The sequence below is a fragment of the Suricata suricatta genome, chromosome 12 (assembly GCF_006229205.1).
Source record: "Suricata suricatta isolate VVHF042 chromosome 12, meerkat_22Aug2017_6uvM2_HiC, whole genome shotgun sequence".
Lineage (NCBI taxonomy): Eukaryota > Metazoa > Chordata > Mammalia > Carnivora > Herpestidae > Suricata > Suricata suricatta.
The window spans coordinates 12,229,604-12,255,824 of NC_043711.1; the positions used below are offsets into that span (position 1 = coordinate 12,229,604).

The window sequence follows — 26,221 nt, forward strand, 5'->3', positions numbered from 1 at the left end:
TAAAAATATGTCCTACTTCTATCTAAAAATTATTGGGGCACCAGGGTGGCTCAGTCCATTGATCATCTGACGCTCAGTTTCAGCTTAGGTCATGATCCCAGGGTTATGAGATCGAGCCCCGCATGGGGCTCTGTGCTGAGCATGGAGCCTGCTGAAGATGCTCTCCTGGGCACCTGGGTGGGTAGTTGGTTAAGTGCTGGACTCTTGTTTTTGGCTCAGGTCGTGATCTCACAGCTTGTGGGTTCGCGCTCCCTCCACGTCGGGCTCATCGGGCACGTGGAGCCTGCTTGGGGTTCTCTCTCTCCCCTCTCTGCCCCTCCCCAGATCACACATGGGCTCTCTCAAAATAAGTAAGTAAACTTAAAAAAGATTCTCTTCCTCTGCCCTGCTTGTGCTGTCTCTCTTTATAAAGAAAGAAAAATGATTGTTTATCTTTTTTTTACATTTTTTTTATGGTTTTTAAATTTATTTTTGAGAGACAGAGACAGTGAGAACAGGGGAGGGTCAGAGAGAGAGGGAGAGGAGACACAGAATCCAAAGCAGGCTCCAGGCTCTGAGCTAGCCATCAGCACAGAGTCCGACGCGGGGCTCGAACCCACGAACTGTGAGATCATGACCTGAGCCGAAGCGGGACACTTAACCGACTGAGCCACCCAGGCGCCCCTGACTGTTTATCTTAGAGTCCCCTCACTCGGTGTCCTGTATTTAATCTGGCAGTCCTAATAAGATTGTTTTCCAGGTGGACAGGGATGAGAAAAAATGCTTTTTCTGGTCTCACAATGAAATCTTTTTTTTAATAATGTTTTTTTAATTTATTTTTGATACAGAGAGAGACAGAGCATGAGACGGGGAGGGGCAGAGAGAGAAGGAGACACAGAACTGGAAGCAAGCTCCAGGCTGTGAGCTAGCTGTCAGCACAGAGCCTGACGCGGGGCTCGAACCCACGAACCCCCTGAAATCTTTTTAAAAAACAAAATAACATATGGGCCTTGTTAAAAGATTCAAACAGGATGGAAACAAGAGACGGCCACGCACCTTGCCTCTTCTGCCTCACGTGTTATGCACACAGGTGCCCCTCATTTCTTTTCACGGCTGCGTAGTGCTCGCTTGCCTGCATGGAGTCTTGCGGATTTCTCCAGGTCTCTGCGGATGGGTTCAGGCGTGTGAGGAGTACAGACAATGCTGCCGTGACATTCCTTGCACGTACACATCTGTGTGTGTTTGAGAGTGTAATCGGAGATAAATTCCCAGACGTGCCATGGCCCGGAGACGGGGTCTCTGCATTTCAGTCTCCTTGCTGTTGCTGGGTTCCGTACTAAAGGGGCTGCAGCAAACACACAGCCCCCCGTGTCCTATTTTTCCATCTTTTTAAGACTTTAAACTTCTTTGAAACCTTTTTATTTTATTTTTTGTTTTTTTTAACTTAAAAAAATTTTTTTAATGTTTACTTTTTTGGGGGAGACAGAGTACAAACAGGAAGGGCACAGAGAGAGGGAGACACAGAATCTGAAGCAGGCTCTGAGCAGTCAGCACAGAGCCCAGTGCAGGGCTCGAACCCACGAAGTGCAAGATCATGACCTGGGTTGAAGTCGGCCGCTTAACCGACTGAGCCACCCAGGTGCCCCTTCTTTGAAACCTTTTTACATCTTGCAGTGGGCCACTTTTTAAACTTCCAGGGGCGCACGGGGACACAGAATGTGATGAAATCATGCACCCCCGCACCCCAAGGCTGTTCGCCAGCGTGTACACGCACACGTGGTTGACATTTGGTGGGTGGCGCTCTGTGTCCGCCCTTCCAGGGCAGAGGTTTTGACCCTTGAAGTTGAAGGAAGATTTTCGGCAGGGGGAGGATCCTTAAATACACAGGTTGATTTTATGCAGCTCTTTGTGAGCGGGCTGAGGACACCCGGGTGAAGGAGGGCCCTGATTTGGGGAGCGGGCGGGGAGTGGGACTCGTGGAGTAGCGGCGGTGTAACTGGCCGGGCAGTGAAGCTCTGTAGGGAAGAGGTGGGCATTGGGCATGGGACCTGAGCTTTGGACTTGGCTCTGTGGCCCACCAGCCAGGGGACCTTGACTGGTAACCTTAACCGGTGACCTATCCTTCAGGTGCTTTTATTTCTTTCTCCTCCTCTGTAAAAGGGGAGGTGGGGGGGGGAACACTAACTGTCTCAGGGTTGCGCGAGGATTAGAACAGAGAACACAGCCCTGAGCAGAGTGCCGGGGACACTTGGAGCCTGAGCAGCGCTGGCTCTTCTATCTGACCTGCAGCCTGTTTCATTTAAGACCTGGCATTAGGCAAACCATAAGAGACTTTAAAAAAAATTTTTTTAATGTTTTTATATATTATTGAGAGGCAGAGAGAGACAGAGCATGAGCAAGGGAGGGGCAGAGAGAGAAAGGGAGACCCAGAATCTGAAAGAGGCTCCAGTTTCTGAACTGTCAGCACAGAGCCCAACGTGGGGCTCGAACCCACGAACCGTGAGATCATGACCAGAGCCAAAGTCAGACGCTTAAGCGGCTGAGCCAGCCAGGCACCCCAACCATAAGAGACCCTTAAATACCGAGAACAAATAGGTTCTCTGGAGGGGAGGTGGGTGGGCAGATGGGCTAGTTGGGGGACGGGGATTAAGAAGGGCACTTGTGGTGAAGAGTACGGGGTGTTCTGTGGAAGTGATGAATTACCAAGTTCTACCGAAACCAATGCTCTATGTTAACTAACTTGGATTTAAGCAGATTAAACAAAGACCTGGCATTGAACAGTGATTCAGCCAGTGGTGCTGGGCATTGGCATTTTCATTGTCATTGTGTGGCTTGAAGGGAAGGCTTTAGCCAGACAGCACAGAGATTTGACCTTTAAAATGGGAGGCATTGGGGCGCCTGGGTGGCTCAGTCGGCTAAGCGGCTGACATGGGCTCAGGTCATGATCTCGCGGTTGGTGAGTTCGAGCCCCTTGTCTGGCTCTGTACTGACAGCTCGGAGCCTGAAGCCTGCTTCAGATTCTGTATCTCCCTCTCTGCTCATATTCTGTCTCTCAAAAATAAATAAATGTTAAAAAAAAAGTAAAATGGGAGGCATTGAGGGGCAACTGGGTGGCTCAGTCAGTTAAGCGTCTGACTCTTGGTTTCGGCTCAGGTTACAGTCTCACGGTTTGGGAGTTCGAGCCCCACATCGGGCTCCATGCTGACCTTGTGAAGCCTGCTTGGGACTCTCTCTCCCTCTCTGTCTCTGACCCTCCTCTGCTCACTGTGTATGTCTCTCTCAAAAATAAATCAACTTAAAAAAATAATAAAATGGGAGGCATTGAGAGATTTGAATGCCTGGCATGAACATCAGGTATTTCTTACTCTATGTTTTCTTTCCGCATCCCCTAGAATGGCTTCCATAAGAAGAACCGGCCATTCCATGCACAATATTTTTGGTGATTTTAGTGATATTTCCTTAGAAGATTCAAAAATGGAAGAAATCAGAAACTTGAAAATCAGTAGAAGTCTTACCAAAATAGCACCCGGTCACAGCAGATTTCTCAAAGGAAACCAAACTGTGGGTGTAAAACACTCCCTCCTGAAAGAGACTCCTGTTGTGGGGGGTGGGCGCAGGCCGTCCTCAGGCAGACCCCTGACCACCGCCTCGCAGCTCAGGGCCAGCGCTGCACTCACAAAGCTGGCCCAGCTGGAAACCAAGATCATGAATCGGAAGGCACAGAGGGACCCGTCTGACATGGAATCTGACCTGAAGACCTCCGAGGACAGTCTTCCCGGGAGCACAGTGGAACTTTCTTCACGCAGCCCAGACGAGAGCCAGCAGCAAGCCCGTGAAATGCCCATGGCCGAGGGCTACGCACCGAGTGGGAAGGTCAGTCGGTTTCTAAAGAAGAGGGGACCACCCATTGAAAATCAATTCCCTGAAGCACATTCTGGAAAAGAGAGGAGTTTTCAAACACTCCAAGAGAAAAAACCTGCCAGAAAACTAGGTTCTCCAGACAGTGATGAGGAGGAAATGAAAGAGTTGCTAGGAAGCTGGATAGAATCTTCTAGACAGAAAGAAACCTACACAAATCAGCGTTTCATCAGCTCCAAAATCAGTGAGAAAGAACGAACAAAACTATTCTCGGTATGTTTGCATGTATTCTTTTTTTTTCTTTCTATTTATTTTCGAGAGAGAGTGAGCAAGCACACATGAGCAGGGGAGGGACAGAGGGAGACACAGAATCCGAGCAGGCTCCAGGCTCCGAGCGGTCAGCACAGAGCCCAATGTGGGGCTCGAACTCACGAACTATGAGATCATGACCTGAGCCGAAGTCAGATGCTTAACCCCCTGAGCCCCCCAGGCACCCCTGCATGTGTCACCCATATGCTACCTGAGGAAGGGATTTGACAGGGAGTTGCTGGGCTCCAGCCACTCTCGGCCACCTGCTTTGGGCCTGCCGTGTAGGTGACGGGTGGCGGATGTCACAGTATCTGGAGGAAACGTGCACAGCGTGCAGGTCAGCTCTTTGCGTGACTGATGACCGGCAGTGAGCCATACCTGCTTGTCAGCGGTGCCACACAGGGAACTCGGGACAGCTGTGTTTCTGGTTTTCAAAACGGAGATGACATTCACATAACCTGCAATTCACATTTTTATTTCTATTTCTGTCAGCACGGAGCCCAGCTCAGGGCTCTAGCCCACAAACCGAGAGATCACAACCTGAGCTGAAACCGAGAGACGCTTCACCGACTGAGCCACCCAGGCGTCCCTAACATTAGCATTTTTAAAACAAGCAATTCAGTGCCATTCAGCCCATCCATGATGCCGCGCAAGTGTACCACCTCTTAATTCCAGCACGTTTTCATCAGCCCCGGAGGAGCCCCCGTACCCGTTAAATAGTCCTTCTGTTTTCCCGCCCCTCCAGCACCTGCAGTTACTAATCAGCTTCGGCTCTGTGGATTTGCCTGTTCCCGACGTTTCCTATACACGGAATCGGCCAGTATGTGGCCTTGTGTGCCTGGCTGCTTTTCCTGAGCATAGTGTTTTCCAGGCGCAGCCACACTGTCACGTGCGTCTGCTTCCCTCCTTCTTATGGCTGAGTAATATTCCATCGTGTGACTATACTGCGTCCTACGTATCCACCGTCCGCTGATGGGCACTTGGGTGTTTTCCACCCTTTGGCTCTTTGTGAATAGTGCTGTTATGACCATTTGTGTACACGTATCTGTTTGAGTCTCTGTTTTCAATTTTGGGGCGATCCCTACCCATGGAATTCCTGGGTCCTCTAATGATTCTGTGTGTAACTTCCTGAAGCAGAGCCTCAGGTTTCCAAAGCAGCCGCGCCATTTTGCATTCCCGCCAGCAGTGCGCGAAGGTTCCAGTTTCCCCACACTGGATCCAGTCTTCTGCGGCACTGGCTGTCAGAGCGCACACTTGTTATTCGAGCCATCTTAGTGGGTAGAAAGTGATGGGAAGGCTGCATTTTAAGGGGAGAAATCTGCCTATTTATTTTGATTCTGCTGCAGGTCTGGGCTATCCTAGATATGCATTCAGGGGCCTTAATTTAGAAAAAGTGTAATTAGCCAAATTTGTTTGAAAGCCAAGTGATAGTTCTGATTATTTGTGAAGTATTTCTGGTCCCAGTATTATCTTGTCTAAATGTTGTACCTTGGGGCACCTGGGTGGCTCAATCGGTTGAGCATCTGGCTTCGGCTCAGGTTATGATCTCACGGTTTGTGGGTTCAAGCCCATGTCGGGCTCTGTGCTGACAGCTAGCTCAGAGCCTGGAGTCTGCTTTGGATTCTGTCTCTTTGTCTCTCTGACCCTCCCCTGTTCATGCTGTCTTTCTCTGTCTCTCAATAATAAATTTAAAAATGTTAAAAAAATAAAAAAATATAAATGTTGTACCTTGACTTCCAGAGATGAGCGGAGAGAAAGAAAGGGGCCCAGAGAGAGAACTATTTGGTCACCAGTCCTTGGCCTCATGCCCTGCTCTGGCCGCATTATTCAGTGATAAGGACTTCCTTGTCACCTGTTTGATAATCAGTTTCATTTATTTCCGCCAAAGTAGGATCAGATCCCTACTCAACCGAGGACCCTTTCACGGCCCCGTGGGGAGCGTCCCAGCCCAGAGCCATTCCGGCCGTCGCGTCCGCCAGCCTCACAGCCAGCAGATGGGACCCTTCGCAGCGCGCGCTCAGCAGCTCGCCCCCCACAGCCTCGCGCTTCAGGGGACACGGCCGCCCGCATGCCGTCGCTGCCCAGCCCTGGCACCCTCTCATCGTCAGCCTCCCTGACGCCACATGGCAAACGCTCCTCCCCCGGAAGGAGTGAGCCTGAGCCTTGCGATGAGTCACCCTCAGAAGCTGCCGACGACAGTCTGAACGGTAACCCGTGGCCCTGTGCCCACCTGTCCCCGCCGGGCAGGAAGGGCGAGACCACCTGGAGGGTCCCTGGTGGGGAGAGGTCCCTGGGTACTGCCGTGGGGAGTGCGTGGGTCACACCACCCACCCTATTTCCGGGTCTCCTTTCCTGGTGGAGGGGCCAAGTCAGGCTTTTGTCCTGTCTTTAATGTCTTCATCCAGTCACCCTGACCAATGACAGAGCAATAGCCCAAAGAAAATCCTAGAGCCACGTACGACAGAATTCTTTTGGTGATAGAGGACATTACCTCCTTTCCTTTTTTCTTTTTATTTATTTATTTTTACGTCTTTTATTTATTTCTGAGAGACAGAGAGAGACAGTGCGAGCAGGAGAGGGTCAAAGAGAGAGACACACACACACACAATCTGAAGCAGGCTCCAGACTCAGCTGTCAGCACAGAGTCCGACACGGGGCCTGAACCCACGAACCGTGAGATCATGACCTGAGCCGAAGCCGGACACACAACTGACTGAGCCACGCAGGCAGGCCTCCCTAAACTGTGTCCTAAGGGCCTGCTGGGCAGTGCCACGTGCCGAGGGTTGTGTTGGCAGGAAGATGGCAGCAAACAGGCCAACGCAAGCCCGGCCCCCTGTGCGCTGGGTGCCCCGGAGCTCGTGACTCAGTGGTAGGGGATGAAAGAATTGCTTTCTCCTGCTGCCCTTCTACGTTCCTGGCTGAGGCTCTGCAACAGGTTGAGAGAAAAGCATACAGTTACCGAATAGTTGTTAAATGATATTCAACACAAGCTTTATGGGACACACAAGCCTTCATAGGAAACAAGACCTAAAAAAAAAACAAACCCGTTAGGCATGTAAGAGCGTTTTTATGCCAGGCTTGATGAGGAGCAGAAAGTCTTGGAAAAGCATGATTGGACCAAAGGAAACGAGCTAAGGGTGGTAAAGGGGGGCAAACTTGGGGAGGTGTGCGGTCCCTCTGGGGGTCCCTCCATCTTGGAAACGGCACGCTCCTCTCCTTGGGGCAGAGGCCTCACGACCTGCGTCCAGGGAGAAGGGCAGAGAATGCTTGCAGCGCAGCCGTTTCTCACGCTCCTTCCGGCTGAATCTCCAGTGTGCCGAGGTGCTGTATTTGGGGTCGTGTGTCCTGAGCCCCATCACAGACTAACGTGGGTGTTAATGCCCCAGGAGGTCAGCAGGGGAAGCACTGTCGGGGTGGGGTTTGGGGAGAAGTGTGGCCGGTGCCCTCGTTAGGGTCGGAGAACACGGCGGGCGCGCTCCTGGCTGCGCACGTGCCACACCCCTGCGAGCTCCCTCGGCGGCTGCCGTCCGCAGGTGGAGTGTCACGGGGCCCCTCCCTAGCAGGGGCTCTGATCCTTGGGCCCGAGAGTCTGGTGAGCGGGTGGCCTTGCTCCCCTGGCCCCACGTGACCGCCCTCATCGTGTGGATGGGACGGTGGGTGGAGGCTGCTGGGGCGGGCGACGGACCCAGCTTCCTCCCTTTGTCCACACTGCCGGTCCCGGCTGCCCCTCTGTCCTCGCTGCTGGCCTGGAGGGCCCTCTCCCGGTGGCCAGCCCCCGCCCTCCCCTGTCCAGATGTAGCGTCGAGGGAGGGAGGCAGCCGGGAGTGGTGAGCACATTCCGAGTTTGGGGACTGAGTAGCTGGCGTCCTGGCCCTGCCTCTTACTGGTCCCGGGTGCTCTGCGCCTCAGTCTCCTCATCTGTGAAGTGGGGGCAGAGCCACAGAAGTGAGGTAGTGCGCTTGAAGCCCCTCAGCTGGCCCTCCGCCACAGGAGGCGCCTGCGTGCTTGCTAGTGGCCGATGGGACAGTGATGTTCCCAAGCGCTCAGTCCAGAATTCCCCCCTCGAGCCTTTGCTCTGGCCAGCCAGGACGTCTTTCAGTTCAGAGGCTTTGTCCAGGAATGTGTCTTTGGACCTGCCTGCCACGTGAATGGCAGTGACAGAAGCAGAGAGCTTGGAGGAGGCGTGAGCCCCCAGGATGAGGGGGGATGAGGGGGATGGGCAGGTGCAGGGACATGTGGTGTGGACCCCTCTCCCTCTCTCCCCCTCTCCCCTCTTCCCCCAGCTGTGTGCCTGCTGCCCAGAGGGCCCCACTCCTGCCCCTTCCTGCCAACCTTCTCTCTCTCTCTCTGTGTCTGTCTCTGTCTCTCACCCTTACCCCTGCCCCCGGCCAGTGTTTCAGGGCCTGAACCAAACTGCAAAATAGAGCCGCTGCCAATGTTGGCTGATGTCCCATGCCCATCCACCTCGACGAGTGGGCTCATCTGTTGGGCCCCCAGAAATGTGTTTGGAGCACCAGACCTCCACAGAGGGTTCTAGACTCCCAGGTCTCCCGCACCCACATGTTTCGGCACTGGCAGCTAGCCGGTTGGCATATGCTGAATGCTCGTTCACCTTGGGCTCCTGCGCACTGAACTTGCTTTAAATGGGAACTTAAGGGACTTTGGGTCTAGTCTTCTGTCTGCCTGAGTCGTCCCCATGCCCCACCCCCATACCTTGGGCACACTTGGTACCACACATCCTTCGCTGCATTGCTGTCATCTACTCATCTGGCCCAGTGTCTGTTTTTATAAGTAAAGGTGTTTTTTAAATGTTTATTTATTGGGGCACCTGATTGGCTGAGTCAGTTAAGTGTCCAACTTTGGCTCGGGTCATGATCTTGTGGTAAGTTGGACCCCGCGTCAGGCTCTGTGCTGACAGCTCAGAGCCTGGAGTCTGATTCCGATTCTGTGCCTCCCTCTCTCTCTGCCCCTTCCCCACAGTCTGTCTGCCTCACTTTATCAAAAATAAGTAAACATTAAAAACATTTAAAATGCTTATTTGGGGGGCAGGGGCAGCGGGGGGAGCAGAGGGTCTAAAGGGCAAAGGGGGCTCTACACTAACAGTGGCGAGCCTGATGCAGGGGCTTGAACTCATGAACCTCGAGATCGTGACCTGAGGCGAAATCAAGATTTGGACGCTTAACCGACTGAGCCGCCCAGGTGCCCCTAAATAAAGTTTTATTGGAACCCAGCCATATCCATTTGTTTACACATGGTCTGTGGCAGGTTTTGCACCATAAGGACACAGCTGGGTAGTTGTGATACAGTCTGCGTATAGAATCTTCTGTTTCTATTCTTAGCACTCAGCCCAGTGCCTAAGATGTAACAGTAAACACTGTGTGGCAAATAAATGAGTAAAGGTTGTCATGTTGCATTTTTAATTACAGATTTTCGAATCAATCTTTTATCCCTCGATGATCTGGCTCCAGCGGTCAGTGAGGACTCCGACTCGGAACAGGAAGTAAGTAGAGCCAACTTCATTTCTCACAGAAGGTTACGGGGAGAGGCTCGCCAGCGCTGTGCTTCCGTTAGGCCCGTGGCTCTTGGCCTCACCCCCAGGGGACACTAGGCAGGTCTCGGGACACTCGGTTTTGGTGACTGGGGTGGAAAGTGCTACTGGCGTCTGGTGGGTAGTGGCCAGGGATGCTGCTCGGTGTCTGCAACGGACAGGACGGCCCCCACCGCAGGGAATGTTGAGGCTTCAAATGTCAAGAGGGCCCCAGGTGCGAGGTCCTGCCTTAGTGAAAACGGGACAGAGCTTAACGCGCAGGTGAGGAAAGCAGGCCCCACTTCGGGACGCCTGGCTGGCTCAGTCGGCTGAGCGTGCGCCTCCTGATCCTGGGGCCGTGGGTTCAGGCCCCACATTGGGTATAGAGATTACTTTAAAAAAATAAACCAGAGTGCCTGGGTGGCTCAGTCAGTTAAACATCCAACTTTTGATCTTGGCTCAGGCTGTGATCTCACGGTTTCATGATTCTGAGCCCCGTGTGGGGCTCTGTGCTGACAGTGTGGAGCCGGCTTGGGATTCCGTCCCTCTCTCTCTCTCTGCCCCTCCCCCACTCGTGCTGTCTCTTTCTCTCAAAATAAATAAATAAACTTAAAAAAAAAAAAACAGGTCCCGCTCAGATTGCCCCATGACAACACCACACTGACCTGTGCCCGTCATCGTGCGCCCGTTGTGGTTCTTGCCATATTAGTAACCCCCTTCCTGTGGAGCCACTCACACTGCTTTAATAATACATGATAGTGATGATAGATTTTTTTATGCTTTTTATTTATTTTTGAGAGACAGAGAGACAGTGTGAGCAGGGGAGAGTCAGAGAGAGAGAGACACAGAATTTGAAGCAGGCTCCAGGCTCTGAGCTGTCAGCACAGAGCCCGACGCGGGGCTTGAACCCACGAACCGTGAGATCATGACCTGAGCTGACATCGGACGCTTAACCGACTGAGCCCCCCAGGCGCCCCCACTGTAGCAGGTTTCAACCCCGTGCCCCCTGCACATGCTCACACCATCAGTTAAAATACAGGAGCCCCAAAGCATTTCAAGAATGTTGCTCACCTTACTGGGCGGGCCCCAGAGTCCCTGAAGGACCACAGTGGACCCTCCCCCCGCCCCAGGTACCCTGACTCCATTCTAATGTGGTGGTACTTTGGGCCAGTTGATCATTCAGAGCCACTTTCCAGTTACCTCTGTCTCCCTTCGTTTAGAAAGAAAGCCAGCGGGAAAGGGCATCCAGCCCAAGTCCCCAGGCAGGGGGCCCCCCCACTGAAAGCGAGGTGTCCGAGTGCCTGAGCGAGCCGGCACCTTCCTCCGCCGGGCCTGAGGGTGCTTCCAGCCCAAGGCCAATGTCCCAGGAGCCCACGGCCAGCACAGTGAGCCCGGCCTACTCGGAAGATTTTGAACAGTCCCCGGATTCGACATCATCCGAGTCAAGAGCCCTTTCCGAGTCTCCCGACAGGACGCTGGACACTCTGTCAGAACTCTCTGCAAGCCCCAAGGCAGACCTTTCGCCATCAATGCTCGAGCCTTGGAAGAAGCAGGTCAGGGACGTCACAAGAGTCGTCATGAAGGAGATGGCTGTGCAGACCCTCGAGCCTGCCTTCACCTACCAGTCGGCAGAGGGTAAGCATGCGGGCCGCAGGGGGGAGGCACTGGCTCTCAGGGGGTCTCGGGCATCCTTGGAATGCCTTCAGAGCGTCCTTCAGGGTCTGGGGGTGTGGGCTGTCACGATTGGCCGGTTGGGGGGCCTCAGTGCCCCGTTTCCTCTTCCTGAGATAAGGGCCAGCCGCCCTGCGTGTCTCCCATGGCCTCCCAGCTCTAAAACCTCCAGAAAGGTCTCAGAATCGAGGGCTAGGCGGTGGCTCTCGGCGAGCCTGTGCCCAGGGGACCTCCATGAGGTTGGAGCCAGTGTGAGCCATCGTGAGCGGGTGGAGGGAGGGTGCTGCTCTGCGCCCTGTGGTGCCCAGGCTGGCCCGCCCGGAAATGGCCCTGCCCCAAATGTTGGTGGCGCCCAGTGTGAGCCCGGGGACAGCACTGAGAATGACACCATCTTCGGGGACAGCGAGTCCTCAGGTGGCTTGGGGGTCCCAGCGTGGTGCGTCGTGGTGGACTCTCTTCTGCCGTGCGGGGGACGTTTCTCTTCATGGCCGGTGTGCCTTTCCAGACGCCTGTCTTGTGTCCCGCCTCAGCCGTAGCCCTTCCGGATGGAAAGGTCCTTTTCTTTTAAACATTCCCCTGCTCTGTTTTCTCGTCTAGATGGATACCCACAGAGTATCCCTGGACTGCACGGGGGCGTGTAGCGTCACCTGCTGTATTCGTTTTGATTGGGGGGGGGCCTCCGCCATGCGTCAGCCTGGGTGGCACCCTGGGGTAGGTCACGACCATTTTCTCCTTTCTCGGGGAGGAAAGCCAGTCAGCTGTGCCAAGTCAGACCACTAGAAACCTCTGTGTTCCTCTCCACGTCTTCCCTCTGCCTGACAACATAGCCTGTTGTGGACAAATGTGTGCATTTCTGTGTTATTTTGCCATTTAAAGAGCCCTTTGGTGAGACCTAGCTGATGCCGTTTCCTAGACTAGGCCCGTTACTGAAAGAGGCAAACAGCAGGAAGTCACCCAGGGTGACTTACTAGGGTCCAGGGAACATTCCGAAGCCTGCGTGAGGCCCCATGGCTGGAGGGCAGGAGGTGAGGAGGGCACGAGGCCACAGTCACCAGCCACCGTGACTGCGGTGAGCGCAGCTCAACAGACTTGTGCCAGGAGAAGCCACCAGAAAGATGGAGGCGGGTTTGGAGAAATTTTAAAAGAGGCTCACAAGGCAAGAAGGTGGCCATCCGGTTTGGAAGAGGAAAGAACAGATTTCATCCATGGATGAAAGTCGTTGTTCCGAATCCTGCTCACTCAGCCCCTCCCCCCTTGTCTCTGGGACAGGGGCCAGCTTGGCGGCCATCGGGCCAGCCCTGGGAGGTGCCTATGTGGACCCCGTGCCCATTGCCAGTCACGTCGTCAGCGCGGACTCCATAGAAGGTAACAGTCCAGCTCAGTGGGTCCTTGCGGTGGCGTGGACGCATCTTAGCTGCAGATTGGCGCCCGCCCTGGAGGCGTGGTGCCCCACGTTAGTGTTTGTTGGGTTTGTTTGTGCTTAGTGGGTTTGGGGAGTCTGTTGGTGAGATGGTCACAGGCAACTGCCCCGGTTCCTAGGACCCCTGAGGACAGACTGTCTGTGAGTCTGTCTTGCCAAAGGACACCCGTGTCAGATAAAACAGGAACATTACGCATAACACACCTCTAAGCCCCCCACCCCAACTGGGCTGCTTTTATTTTGTGTTTTCCCCTCTGAACCCTCGCGTCCAGAATACACAGTAGTTTTTCGCCTGCAGACACTCAGCTGGAACTGAGTGGGGGGCAGCCCCGTGGCCGCAGGCCTGGACTCCTTTCGGAGCCTCGGGGTGTTGTGGGGTCTGGCCTGGGGCAGGGGAAGGCTTCCCTCCCCCACAACAGCTGCCGTAGGGAGCCCAGGCTGCATCAGGTCCCCACGGGGCCACCCATGGCTCCCAGGACACAAAGTTCCATCTAGTACCTGTTAATTTTTTGCCCTTTTCAGTTAAAAAAATTTTTTAACATTTAGTCAGTTTTGAGAGACAGAGACAGAGCACAAGCGGGGACGGGGAGTGGGGCAAAGGGAGAGGGAGACACGGAATCCAAAGCAGGCTCTAGGCTCTGGGCTGACATGAGGCTCAAACTCACGAAATGTGAGATCACGACCTGAGCCGAAGTCGGACTCTTAACCGACTGAGCCACCCAGGTGCCTTTGCCCTTTTCAATTTTTTTTAAAGACAAAGATATTAAAACACACAGGTTATAACAATTGAAATGTTCATATCCTTTCAAAAAACTCTTGCATTTAGCGTACTATTATTACCTCAGAGATTTTTCTGTTCTCATGTAGTCCCACAAGGATCATTTCTCACAGTTACACAGCTTCCATTTTTCAACGTATTTTGAATTTAATTAAAACTTTTATTTCTATTTTTAATTGCGTTTTTAAAAGTTCACTTATTTATTTTTGAGAGAGCGTGCGCACAAGCAGGGGAGGGGCAGAGGGAGAATCCCAAGCAGGCTCTGTGCCGTTAGCTCCATTCTATGAATCATGAGATCATGACCTGAGCTGAGACCAAGAGTCAGACGCTTCGCTGACTGAGCCACCCAAGCGCCCCTTTAATTGTATTTTTAATTAGTTTTACGTTTAAAGATACATAAAATTTACCTCTTACCCATTTTTTAAAATTTATTTTGAGAGAGAGAGACAGAGCAGGTTGGAAGAGGGAGAGAGAGAATCCCAAGCAGCCCCACACTGTCAGCACAGAGCCCAGTGTGGGGCTCGAACCGCGAGATCACGACCCACGCCGAACCAAGAGTCAGACGCCTAACCGTCTGCGCCCCCAGGCACCCCTCTCTTAACCAGCTGTAAGCGTCCAGTTCAGTGGTGTGAACAAGTCATGTCATGAAGTTGCAGAACGTGGGGTGCCAGTTTACTAGACTTCTTCCTGCAGGTTGGACATTTAATCGACGTCCGTTTCTGCCTGGGAGCTGAGCATCCCACGTGCAGCTCCTGAGGGTCCCACACAAGCCCGCGGACAGCAGTGCCCTGGCCGGACAGGCCTGGGGTCCTTCTGGTGGCAGCACAGAAAGCATCCCCACCACCTGGCCGCGCGGGGGCGCTGCTGAGTGGGCGGGGCAGAGCCCCACCGTTCGGGAGACAGGCGGGTGGGCGGGGGTGTGACCCGGAGCCTGTGCAGCCCTGACAGCTTACAGCCCGGCCGTGCTGGCACTCAACGACATGCTGAAGCAGCAGCTGAGCCTGACGCAGCAGTTCGTGGAGGCCAGCCGGCACCTGCACGTGTCCCTCCTGCAGTCCCTGGACCAGGACTCCTTCCACTACCACACCCTGGAGGAAACCAAACAGGTGACCGCGGCGCACACCCCTTCCTGGGGGAGAGGGCAGGGGCCTTTGCACATGAAGGGGGACAGGGCTCAGCCGGGCAGCAGGGACACCGCAGGCCCAGTCACCTTGTCCTTGGCAAGAGCGGTGTGGGGCGGGGGCCACCGCCGGCCAGGCTGGGTGTGACCTTGGAGCACAGGCGACCTCCTTGGTGGGGGCTCCCGTCCCTCGGTAGACCCATCCCAAGCTCCGCCCAGTCCCGTGGGCTGAGGTGTAAAGAATGTCACACTCACCTCTTGCTCTCCCCAAATTTAATTTCTGTTAGATTATAAACTTGTTTCTCATTTTGTAAAAATCTTGTTACAGAGGTAGGTAATTTATAAAGCCCTCCATAATTTCAGTGAGAATTATTAGCAACTTGATATTCTTTAGATTTCCCCTATGTAAGACATGAACTATGTTATGTATGAAATATATAGTATTACATGTTATATGGATTTCGTACTGTTGTGAAATATGACGTAATAGGTATTATATGTGACCGCGTTCGGAGAGGGCATCAGACTATCCAAGCTGTTCTGCACGGTCATTTCTTTCCTTCTATCCACAAATATCTCAGTGTGTAGTTCTTAAAACTAAGAGCTTCTGAAAAATACGGTCACAATATCCTTGCAATACCGAAGCTGAATGAACCTTTTCTTGGTGTCGGTGGATATCCGGGGTTAAATTTCCACTTGGCTCAGGCTATTTGAACATTTTGTTGCTATTTTTCCTTCAGAATCCTAAGTCTGTACATCAAGGGTGTTTGTTGTCTCTTTAGCCTCCTGGTTAGAGCAGTGGGTTCTCGGCCCTGAGCGGCGCCAGACCCCAAGGGCCTGTGCCCACCGGGGTCCCGCTGGCGGCAGGGTGGGCCTGGGAGTGGGCGTTCCCCCGTGTGCCCACGGGGTACCCACTTTGAGAACCCTTGCTTACAGGCTTCCCCTGCTCCCCTGCCCCTCTCTTTGATGTTTCCTTGCAGTTTATTTGTTCAAGGAAAACAGGCGGTTTGGTCAACTTCCCCGATCCTGGACTCTCCTGACTGTACTCCCACCAAGTTCTCGGACTTTAGTCATACACATGGGTATCTGAAGGAATCTGACCATGTCACCTGCCCACAGCCCACCGTGGCTCCTCACGGCCTGGCCTGCCCTGGGCCCTCCTCCCCGCCCCGTGCGCTGAGGCGCCCCCACTCGCCCCCACTCGCCAGCTCCCACCCCCAGCTGCGGTCACACTTCCCTTTCAGACCCAGTCAGGGCCCGTCCCTCGCAGGTGCCCTGCCCAGAGGCTGTCCGGGTTCGTCTCCCCTCTTCTTTCCACAGCATCGTCACATGGCCAACGCCTTTTGATTTTTTTGTCCATCTGCCCAGGAGCCACTTGGGGACAGGTGATGCCCTGAGCACCCGAAGCCTCAGTGGACGAGGCAGCCGTGGTGACTGTCCCCTGTGCTCTGCCCCACAGTACATCAGGCACCACAGGCCTGCCCCGCTGTCCGTGGAGGACGCCCTGGAGGAGGTGAAGAAGGAGCTTTGAGGACCGCAGGTGAGCGGGACTCGAGGGTGCGAGCGGGCAAGCGGGCCCTGTCACCGGCTGTGACACTCACACGGTGGTTTCCAGGTGGCGGTGCTGGGGGCAAGCGGTGCCGAGCGCTCACCTGAGGGGATCCCAGCTCCAGCCTTCTGTGGCAGAGGGGTTGGGTCCTCCCAGCCCTGCTCTCCTCCGTGCGCGCGGCCCCCGAGAGGACACCCAGGCCACCCCCGCTCACGGCAGAACGGAGGATGCCAGCCTGTCCGGAGCCCCGCGGAGCGGCTTTACTGGCCAGGCGCTGGCCGCCCAGCGAGTGGAGACGGACGGGCGGGGCTACAAGCCCCGTGTGCCACGCAGGAGCCAGGGCCCGGTGTCCACGCCGGGCACAGCCGCTCGAGACGCCGGGGCACAGCTTCTGACCAGACTGCACGGCTCGGACAAGGTCTGCATTCCGGGTACGCCCACTCCTGATTCGGCTGAGCACACACCTAACTTGAACACGCTGAGAAAAAGGTCTTTAAAAAAAGTTTTTATTTGAAGGCAAAACAGTGAAATCCACAAGAAATTGTTAACAGCACGCATTTACGTTTTATCCTGAATCAGACACATTTGAACAATTCACAGCTAAGGAGATCTAGAACAAAATCAAATATTTTATCACATCAGGTTGAAAAGTTGGAGAGAACTTTGCATCTTATTGAAAAGAATTTTTCAAAAATGTTTCTGTACAAATAAACGGCACCGCACGAGCTGCCCAAAGACACCAAGCGTGGCCCGTCCCCAGCGTCGCCCAGCAGACGCCACTCCCTCCTGGCCTCATCTCCCTCGCGGTGGTGGCGGGCAAGGACGGAGGGGCGAGAGGCACGGCCGGGGCTCTCTCCCCACCCCTGGAGCTGCAGGTCCGCACAAGCGCTGGCGTCGGGCTCCTCTAAGTGAAAAACACAAGCAGAGACGCGAAGGGACAGGCTCTCCAAGGGTGTCATTCGTGACCTGAAGATGCCTTGGATCAGCATCCTCAGAACCTGTTTCTGTGGGTGCAGCAAATGGCTAACATTTGGGGGAAAATTTTCAACACAACTAAAATAAAGGAACTAAGGGCCAGCTGGTCTCAGAGGAATCCGGTTTCAGATTCTCACTGGGCTCCTCAGAGCAACCTTCCTTTCTCCAAAACCAGACATCTGGAGGAAAAACAAAAAGAGCCCTGTGTAACTTTGCAAATCAAAAAGGGTCTGTTTTTCTGTTTGGAACCGGAGCCTGGCCTGAGCTTTCCCATCCGCCGCACGACGGCAGGGTCCAGGCGGGCAGAGCTGACCGGGCCCCAGGCCCAGTCCCGGGCGGCCGGGCCGCTGGCCCACGGCCTCTCCCCGACTCGCTCCTGCTGGTTTAAGCAGAAGCTCGGATCTGACCGAGGGGAGGTGCGAATCACCCGTGCCTTCGGGCGTCAGGAATTCTCATCCGGCGGTGAGGGTCTCCCGTTGCTCACTTCACCGAGGGGGAAGCGCGCTCCGGCCGTTCGGGCCCCAGCGTCTCCTGGCGGGGCCTTGCTTCTACGTTAGAGCTGCTCTGCAGGTGGGGCCCGGGGCCTCCCGCGCTGTCGAGCACGGCGCCCGTCACTAGGCATGCTGTGGTCTTCCTCCTCTTCTGTCAGTCCCCAGAGGTGGAGGCTGTGTGAGAGCCGAGCTGTCCCTACCATCTGTCACTGCCGAGCGCCAGGAAGGCGGCGGCAGCTGGCCTGCCGCGAGCGCCTACTTGCACTCGTCCCTGGCCTTCATGCGGGCGATGAAGGAGTAGCTCTTGTTCCTGCGGTAGTTCTCGTAGGGGTCGTCCAGGGCCACGCCCACGCCCTTGTACTGGTCCCACTTGTCCCGGACGTCCCCCCCCTTGATGGGGTCCTGGATCCCTTGCTCTTTCACGCCGAGGCCACCAGATCCACTCCAGCCTTAAGAAGAAAGGGGGGAGGGCGGTTATAAGGCACAAAAGGCAAAATGTGGCACATTTATGTGTGACGGTAGACAGGACTGTGTGTGCAGCGCTGGATGACGTGCACATGTGTGGCTGGCAAACGTGTAACTGATGTGCTCAGAAAGAACGCCTCGCGAAGACTGCAGGCTCACCCTTTCTAGAAGTTCTGGCAGCACGCCGGAGCCTTCCCTGGCTCCCCAGCCCCACAGGCCCAGAGCAGGCGGCGGCGCTTCCCAGGAACCTTACCCATTTTCACCAGCATCTGATGTCCTTTGTTTTCTTCCCCGAGCCTTGAATCAGGAATAGGAGGTGCTGAATTAGAACCCAGACCAGCGGAGGAACTAAAATTAAGACAGGTTACGTTCTTTAAAAACAAGTTGATACATTTATTGGAATGAAAATTCTTAGAATTACAGCGTGTGGCGTACGTGAATGTTCACCAAGGTTAGAACACACACACATCACTCTTCTTTGTTATCTTCGCCACCAGCCAGGGCTCCCTAAGATGGCCCCTGCCCCACGGTGAGCAGCCAGGGCAGGTGGCACGGAACCCCCAAATGGGTCAGAGACAGCCCAGCCGCTACCTCCGGCTTTACAGCGTTACCACAAAAAGGTGCCACCATCCCTGTTAGAACTTGGGGTCCCTGAGGTGCCACCGTGAGCACATCTTCTAGCGACAGGTTTCAACATTCACAGCAAAGCATCAGAGGGTTCCAGCGCTACCAGCGGTCACTGGACAGTTAAGACAGAAATCTTACGGCGGGGTGGGGCTCCTGGACCGCGACCGGCGTCTCCTTCCGGGCGAGTAGGACTTGGAGCGGGAGCGCGAGCGGGAGCGCGAGCGGCTCCGGGAGGAGCGGGACCGGCTGCGGCTCCTGCGGGGAGGACAGGGCGGGTGGTCGGGGGCGGCCACGGGCGCCACGCGGGGGCCTCGGGCCGAGGGCGGCACGCTGCCTACCTGGAGCGGGAGCGGGAGTAGGAGCGGGAGCAGGAGCGCGATCTGGACCTGGAGTACGAGCCCGAGGACTTGGACGACCTCGAGTTGGAGCGCGAGGAAGAGCGCCCTCGGCTCTTGGACCTGCTCCGGGACCGTGAGGGTCCGCTGCAGGGAGAGGCCTGGTGAGCGGCGCCCGCGCGCAGAAGAGCCCGGGCAAAATCCTCTCGCGCCGGCGTGTCACGTTTTAACTCGGGCCATGTGGGAAAAGATCCCCAGGCCCCGGCGGGGGCCGGACTGACCTCCCTGTGCCCCTGCCACGGGGAGACAGGCCAGCCTGGGGTGCGACATGACAGCATGTCTGGCTGGCACAGGCAGGGCCCTGCCCTGGTCATGGAGGCAGGTGGACCCTGAGGGGGGCCCGTGTGCTCACCTGTTCCGCTTTTCCTGGCCCTTCCTCCGCCGTGCCCGCATTTTTGCTCGGAAGAACTCATAAAGCCCGTTCTGCTCCCAGCCTTCGCTGTAAGACACGGGTGATCCTGCAGGACTCCATGCGCCCCCCTCCCACACCCAACTGGTGGAAAGTTCCCCCCCACCTCGTTCAGTCTGACACTGAGCAGGGTCCCTCACCCGGGTGAGCAGGCGGTGCCCTTCTTCGCACAGGGGAGCAGGCCGAGAGGCCAGGCGGCCCACTGGGAAGCAGACAGGCTGGGCCGCTCACCCGACTCCCACACCTCCTCTACATCAGTGTTTCCCAAAATAGCTCAAGCGGCTCTCAGGGCCTATGATCTTCCTAATGGGGGACGAGGAGCTCTGGCTCCTAGATGGACAGGCCTGTGGTCTTGCACGGGGCAGGTCACAGACCAGAAGATCGTGAACTGAGTGGAAATCAAGAGTCGGACGCCCAAACGACTGAGCCACCCAGGCGCCCCTCGGCCTAGCATTGTGCAGGCCGCCACCTCCTCACCTGGGCCTCACACCACCCTGGGCAGAAGGCGTGGAGTCTTTCCCATGAAGTCAAGTCAGGGGAGTCAGGCCAGCAGGGGACAGAGGCCTCCCTCCCCCCTCCAGCTGCACTGCTGCCTCCCCGAGCCCCGTACCTGTTCCTGGGCCTGTCGTGGGACGGAGGGCTGTAAAAGGCCTCCACGGCGGCCAGCAGCCTCTCGCTGGGCGGCATGGGGGGTGGGAGGCGGATGTCCTTTGGGTCCAAAGGCTTGTACTCATGGTCTTCCAGCTGCAGTGAGGAACACGGGTGTCACGCACGCCCTGCCGGAGCCCCCCTCAGGCCTGCCCCGGGTGGGGGACCCAAGGGCCTGGTCTGGTGTGAGGGTTCCCAGGGCATGAGCGTTCCTCCTCCTGCCCTTCCTGGGAAATCCCACCAGGCTGCAGCCACACCAATCATCTGATAACCCTTCATGGGGGACTGAGGACCAATAAAGGCCAGAGTTCTCCCTCCAGAAAACAGGTGAGATACAATCTCCCAGGGGAGATGTTGGAAAGACCCCTTGGTCCCTTCACAGACACGATGCGGCTCCCAGACATGGCTGTACTTCTGCCCTGTGCCCCCGACTGCCACCCCAAGGCCCCCTCTGGGGTCAGAGCAGCTTCAGCCTGAGCCAGGAGGCCCCTGGCCAGAAGCCAGCTCAGCCGGTTGCCCCCCAGCTGCCCGGTGCAGCCCTTCTCAACTGCGAGCCGGACGGGGTCTCGGGGTAGAAGGGAAGTGGCTCCTCTCTCGGCACATCTCAAGCTGCTTATGACTTGACCTTGCTCTCCTTGCCCCCCACCCCCAGCGCTGCCCCTCCCTGTATCTCCCGCAGGCCCAGCTCAGAGACCGCACCTTCTCTCTGAGAGATCCCTCTGCTGTCAGCCGCTGGACAGAGTGGCCTCCCAGGGCGGGATCAAGAGGACCACACCTCACACCCAGCCAGCTGCTCACAGCCACAGGACTTGGGGCTCCGGGAGGGAAATGTGGAGGGGGCAAAGGGCACCTGGCCTTGCTCATTCCACCCCATGAGTTCAAGTCAAGGTAGAGGCAATGGCTTAGACACATTCCCACTGACCACTCAGGTTGGCCGGTGGCAGGGAGCCAGGGGGAGGGGGACCCGCAGCCGCAGCCTCAGGGAGGCAGGTGCCGCTACTTCTCACGTGGACGCAGAGAAGCCGGCGCGAGCAGGGCGCCCTTACCTTCACGAGGGGAGCCATCAGCCCGGCAGGCAGGTCGAAGTAGGGCACGTTGGGGACCAGGCTAGGGTCATCGTGGTTGATGTGGGGAGGGCCCTGTCGCCGCATGTGGGGGGGCTGCCCGTTGAAGCCGTGGGGAGGAGGGCCGAAGTCGGGGTGCTGGGGCCCACCCCAGGGCGGGTGCTCGTTGATCCCAGGATGAGGCATGCGGTGGCCAGGGTGGTGGTGAGGGGGCCCCATCTCTACAAGACAGAAACTTGGTCAGGCCTGCCGGAGGCCGGGAGCTGGGTGGTGCCGACGACACAAGACCTGCAAGGTGACGAGGCCCGCGGAGAGGGGTCCCGTGAGGAGCAGAGGTGCCAGCACCTGCTGGTGGGCCGCCCTGCTCAGGCCCTCTCTCCGGCTGCTTCTCGCTACCTGAGGCGTTACAGCCAGGTGGGGAAGAATCAGAATTGGGGGGCTGGTCCTGCCCCCACACTACCATGCGTGGGCTCAAGGCAAAAAAAAAAAAAAAAAAAAAAAAGGAACCATAAGGGAAATCACACAACCTTAAAATAGCAACATTATGGGCCAAACTGTGCTCTGCGTCCCCAGTCCGTGGCTTTACCTGGAGTCAGGGAGGAGACCCCCAGCGCTCCCAGCCCCCAGAGCAGGGGGTCAGGCTGCCCTACGCTTTGTTACAATGGCCCCAGGGAAACCCGTCCTGGCAGTAAGTGCGGTGGTCTCCACCGAATTTAGGGTTAAGAATGAATTTTAGAATGAACGTAGAGGCAACAACAAAGTAGAAATAATTTTTTTTAAAAAGTCAACTAAGCTAGAGATTTGTTTTTAAATAAAGGGCAACAAACTAGAAAAGCTGGCAGAAGCAGCAAGACGAGTAGCCCTAGGAGGGACCCCACCCGTCCTCCGGGGGCCTGGGAGCTACTCTCCTTCCACAAACCCCACGGCCTCGCTCCTGTGTAGGACAGACGGTCGCAGCGCCCTGGGCCCAGGCCGTGTGGGAAGCGGGGACAGGACTTGACACGCTGGCAGCCCGCCTGCTGGGTGGCACGTGCCTGCACCAGGGCCGCCAGTGTCTGCTCGTCTCCCCGCCTTCCCAAGGGCCTGGCCTGGGCTTCCACACCCTCCTGTGACCCCCTGCGTATCACCCTGGCTCAGGGGACGTGCCAGGTCCCGCAGCAATGACCCCAAGTGGCGCCTGTTCAGGAGGGCGTGTACGGGACAGAGGACCGGCCCTAAGGAGGGCGCCTTCGCACTTACCGGCGGGGAAGTCCCCCTGGGGGTAGTCGAAGCGGTGGGGGTAGGGCGGCCGCTCGAAGGGGTGCCGCGGGGGGAAGTCGTCCTGCATGAAGCGAGGCGGGAAGCGGTTGAAGTTGTGGGGATGCGGCGGCTGGTTGAACTGCGGGTGCTGCTGGTGGGGCGGGAAGGGCCCCCGGAAGTGCGGCGGCCGCTGCATGCGGAAGGGCGGCTCGCGCTGGCCCCCACCCCATGGAGGCTGCTCGTGCTGGCTGTTCCAGGGGCCCTCGAACTGGCTGTTCCAGTTGGGGTCGGGCTGGCTGCTCCAGGGCGCGTCCCGCTGGCCGTTCCAGCCGGAGTCTCCACGCTGCTCGCCCCACATGCCCTCGTGGCTGTTGTTCCAGGGTGGGCAGTGGGGCGGCCCGCCCTGGTGGTGCGGGTAGGGGGGCTGCTCGGGAGGCTGCAAGCAAAGGGTGGACGTGAGCTCCCCACGAGGCTGGGCCGCACCGGCCTCCCTTCTGCAGCACTGGCCTCAGCCCGGGGAGGCGGCCGGGTCCCGAGTCTCAGCCGAAGGGACCCCGTGGCCGCATCTAGGCTGGCGGGCCCCGGTGCTGCACGGCAGCCAGACACAGAGGCCGGCCAAGGCGCTCCTGTCCTCCCGGCCCTGGGTGGCCGATGCACACGTGCCTCTCCCGTGGCTTGCAGAGCAGCTGGCCCCGGGGACCCATGGTGGTGGACGCCTGCCCTGATGACATCCCCTTCCCTGTCACTTCTCCTCTGCCCTGCACGGTCTTCTGGGCCCTCTCCTGCACAGACTCAATCCTGTCTCAGGGGCTCCTGGGGGCCCGCACCAGGGGATGTCCTTCTGCGAGGAGAGAACATAAGCTCTGGATCTCAGTCAGCTGCTGCTGCTGCGAGGCTGAGGACTGGGCTTCTAACCCCAAACCCGGGGCCAGCGGGGAAGGTGCCCAGGACGACGGCCAGAGGGCCCATCTCTAGGGTCACAGCTGGTTAGCTCCACTGACCGCCAGCACAGAGGGGCCGAGGCCACACCACACTCAGCTCTTTCAAGAAGTTAGAAAGCCAGACTTTAGGGGCGCCTGGGTGGCTCAGTCAGTTGAGCGTCCGACTTCACTCTCCTGCTCAGGCTTTGTCTCATTCTCTCTCAAAAATAAATAAGCACTAAAAATTTTTTTTTTAATTTAGAAAAGAGGGGGGCACCTGGGTAGTTCAGTCAGTTAAGCATCCGACTTCAGCTCAGGTCTTGACCTTATGATTCATGGGTTCAAGCCCTGTGTCGGGCTCTGTGCTGACAGCTCGGAGCCTGGAGCCTGCTTCTGATTCTGTGTCTCCCTCTCTGCCTCTCCCCTACTCATGCTGTGTTTTGCCCTGTCTCAATAATAAGTAAACATAAAAAAAAAAAAAAGCTAGACTTCAAACATAAGGGTTACTTCAAAATGCGTAAGACACCACATGGCCAGGCCAAGTGTACCTCTGCCTCAGGGCACACCCGCAGTGAGGAGGCCCCTGTCATTAGCCCATCCCACCAGTCCCCAGAGAGAAGGTACAGCCTGGAGACAGTGAGGGCTTCTGTTTTCCACACCTACAGAACGGGGACACGAACTGTTCCCCCAACAGAGTGCACCCATAAAAAGCCCGGTCCCACACGGCTCACAGCCGCACTCAGAGGTGCAAGCTGTCTTTGTGGAGACGCCCAATCTTTGGTGAAATTAAATCTCTTCTCGTGAAGCGGGGGTGAGGATGCAAAGCCACAGGCGCCCTCCTCATTCGGGAGCTGCCCGCCCCCCCCACCTCCACAGAGTCCCCTGGCAGGGCTGCAACCACTGGGCCCCATCAGGGGGAAGTGGACGCCCAGGAACGGTCTGGGGCTCTGCCTACACGCTCTGCCTAATCGGATCCCGCGACCAGAGAGCAAGTGGATCTTTCCAGCGTTTCCCAGTCACACGAAGCTGGATGAGATGACAAACTTCTGACCCCAAGGAAGCAGAGGGAGTGACGAACATCTCTGCGCCAGCCTTACATTTGTGACGTCCCGTTCCTGCGGCAAGCACCACGCTCTTTCAGGGTGACAGAATGCTGGCACTGCGCTAGCCGAGCCAGGCACAGACGTGGTGGAAACCGTTCCCCTGGCTGTGCTTAGCCCTGTGAGGCTTCCCAGCCCCCCGAACACGGGGACTGTGTTCCCAAGAAGCCCGGCCGGTCAGCAACAGGATGGGTGTAGAGACCTGACTGGCCTCGTTCTGCCCCTGCCCCCCCAGGAATACGGGGCTGGTCTCTCCCCCACTGGCCCGGCCCAGGGCCCTGCTGCAGAACCTCCGGTTGCCCCAGCAAGCACGGAAAGCCAAACTGACCCACGCAGGACACGGCCCAGTCACGCCCACTGCAAGTTTGGGAAAATACCTGCTGTTGGCCCCAAGGAGCCACGGGATGAGGCTGGTCAAACCACGGGGGCTTGTTAGGCGGGATCTGATCATGGGGCCCAGGGCCCCGGGGGCCGGGAGCGGCGGGATCCTGGACTCCTCCCGCGGCGTCGTACTCGGAGGAGCCGGGCATCTGGATGGGAGGCTTGCCGTCATCTAGAACCAGCAAGAAGGTGGTCAGCAAGGGCAACGGTCAGCAGGGGGCGCTGCCGGAAAAAGCTGTCCCGCGACCACGGGGGCGGGGGGCGCGCGGACCAACCCAAGTGGGGCCTTTACCTGTCAGCAAACTCCCGCTGTGTGACCCCACTGGAAAGTGATGGCCTTCGGGAAGGCAGTGACAAGCGGGGGGCGGGGGGGGGGGACCTAACTTCACACAGGACACCCGCCCTCCTCTGAAAGCTCCACAAGTACCTTAACTTCTGCCCGCTCTCTCATTTGCTCAAAATTTTTCACTGCTAACTTTCATTAACTACGTTTTCTGCATCTAGTTGAAACATCATTTTTTCCCAGCTCATCTGTTATCTCACAGGCCTTTTACGTATCAAGCCATCTTTCCGCGTTCCTGGGGCAAATCCTATTTCATCGTGATATAGTTTTAAATACTTTGCTGGATTTCAGGTGTTAAGTAGTTCTGCGTTTGTATTCAGAAGTGATACTGCACGACCTCTGTAATTCTATGTCTTTGTCCATCTGATTTAAGTTATTCTCAAAAAACGGGCAGTTTTTCTCTCTCTGCATTCTCTGGGGTAGTTTGTAAAGGAAGGGAATCCTCTGAGTTCTAAGGGTTTGGTCATATTTGCCTGTGAAATCTCTGGGCCTAGTATTTGGAAACAGGTTAGCATCTGGCCCTAGGACTGGGCCCAGTTTAGGGCCCACAGAACCAGAGCCCTTCTCTCCAGGTGCAGAGGCTGCCTTCCTGAAGCTGCTTCCCAGGGCGGGCGCCGAGGGAGCCACGTACCAGGCTGGGTGGTCGGCGGGATGGCAGGGGCGGGCGTGGGGGCTGGAGGCGGGGCAGGCGGCGGTGGGGTGGCCTTGACTTCAGCTTCCATTTGTGGCATTTGGATCTGCTGCTGCTGTTGCTGTTGCTGCTGCTGCTGCTGCTGCTGCTGCTGTTGCTGCTGCTGCTGGGCCAGGCTGTTGACAAACTCCTCGTGCTGCGTCTTGAGGGTCTGGATCTGCTGCTGAAAAGCTAGCTGCACCGGCTGGACCACCGAGGAGTACTCGTTGATGAGGGTCGCCTGGCAGAGAGAGAGGAGAGCAGCCGGCACTCAGGACTCGCT

The 26,221-nt window shown here is 56.6% G+C and overlaps 2 protein-coding genes across 9 annotated transcripts in view; one reads left to right on the forward strand and one right to left on the reverse strand.

The window, feature by feature from the left end:
- Nucleotides 1-16,950, forward strand: part of C12H19orf44 (chromosome 12 C19orf44 homolog) — a 19,542-nt gene extending 2,592 nt beyond the window's left edge. For 2 of the 5 annotated variants that reach the window (XM_029915912.1, XM_029915913.1), the window contains exons 3-10: nt 3,372-4,110; nt 6,038-6,353; nt 9,573-9,646; nt 10,894-11,308; nt 12,614-12,709; nt 14,482-14,648; nt 16,122-16,202; nt 16,278-16,950. In XM_029915912.1, coding sequence (XP_029771772.1) covers nt 3,373-4,110; nt 6,038-6,353; nt 9,573-9,646; nt 10,894-11,308; nt 12,614-12,709; nt 14,482-14,648; nt 16,122-16,193 — 1,878 coding nt within the window. In that variant the 5' untranslated portion in view covers nt 3,372 and the 3' untranslated portion in view covers nt 16,194-16,202; nt 16,278-16,950. The other 3 variants (XM_029915914.1, XM_029915915.1, XM_029915916.1) reach the window with 3 other exon arrangements.
- CHERP (calcium homeostasis endoplasmic reticulum protein) overlaps nt 16,701-26,221 on the reverse strand; it is a 22,856-nt gene continuing 13,335 nt past the window's right edge. For 3 of the 4 annotated variants that reach the window (XM_029915909.1, XM_029915908.1, XM_029915910.1), the window contains 10 exons: nt 25,900-26,179; nt 24,922-25,097; nt 22,525-22,960; nt 21,268-21,506; nt 20,184-20,317; nt 19,517-19,603; nt 19,108-19,251; nt 18,908-19,024; nt 18,396-18,490; nt 16,701-18,126 (listed from right to left, as the gene is read on the reverse strand). In XM_029915909.1, coding sequence (XP_029771769.1) covers nt 17,933-18,126; nt 18,396-18,490; nt 18,908-19,024; nt 19,108-19,251; nt 19,517-19,603; nt 20,184-20,317; nt 21,268-21,506; nt 22,525-22,960; nt 24,922-25,097; nt 25,900-26,179 — 1,902 coding nt within the window. In that variant the 3' untranslated portion in view covers nt 16,701-17,932. The remainder of the gene's footprint in view (nt 18,127-18,395; nt 18,491-18,907; nt 19,025-19,107; nt 19,252-19,516; nt 19,604-20,183; nt 20,318-21,267; nt 21,507-22,524; nt 22,961-24,921; nt 25,098-25,899; nt 26,180-26,221) is intronic. The other variant, XM_029915911.1, reaches the window with a different exon arrangement.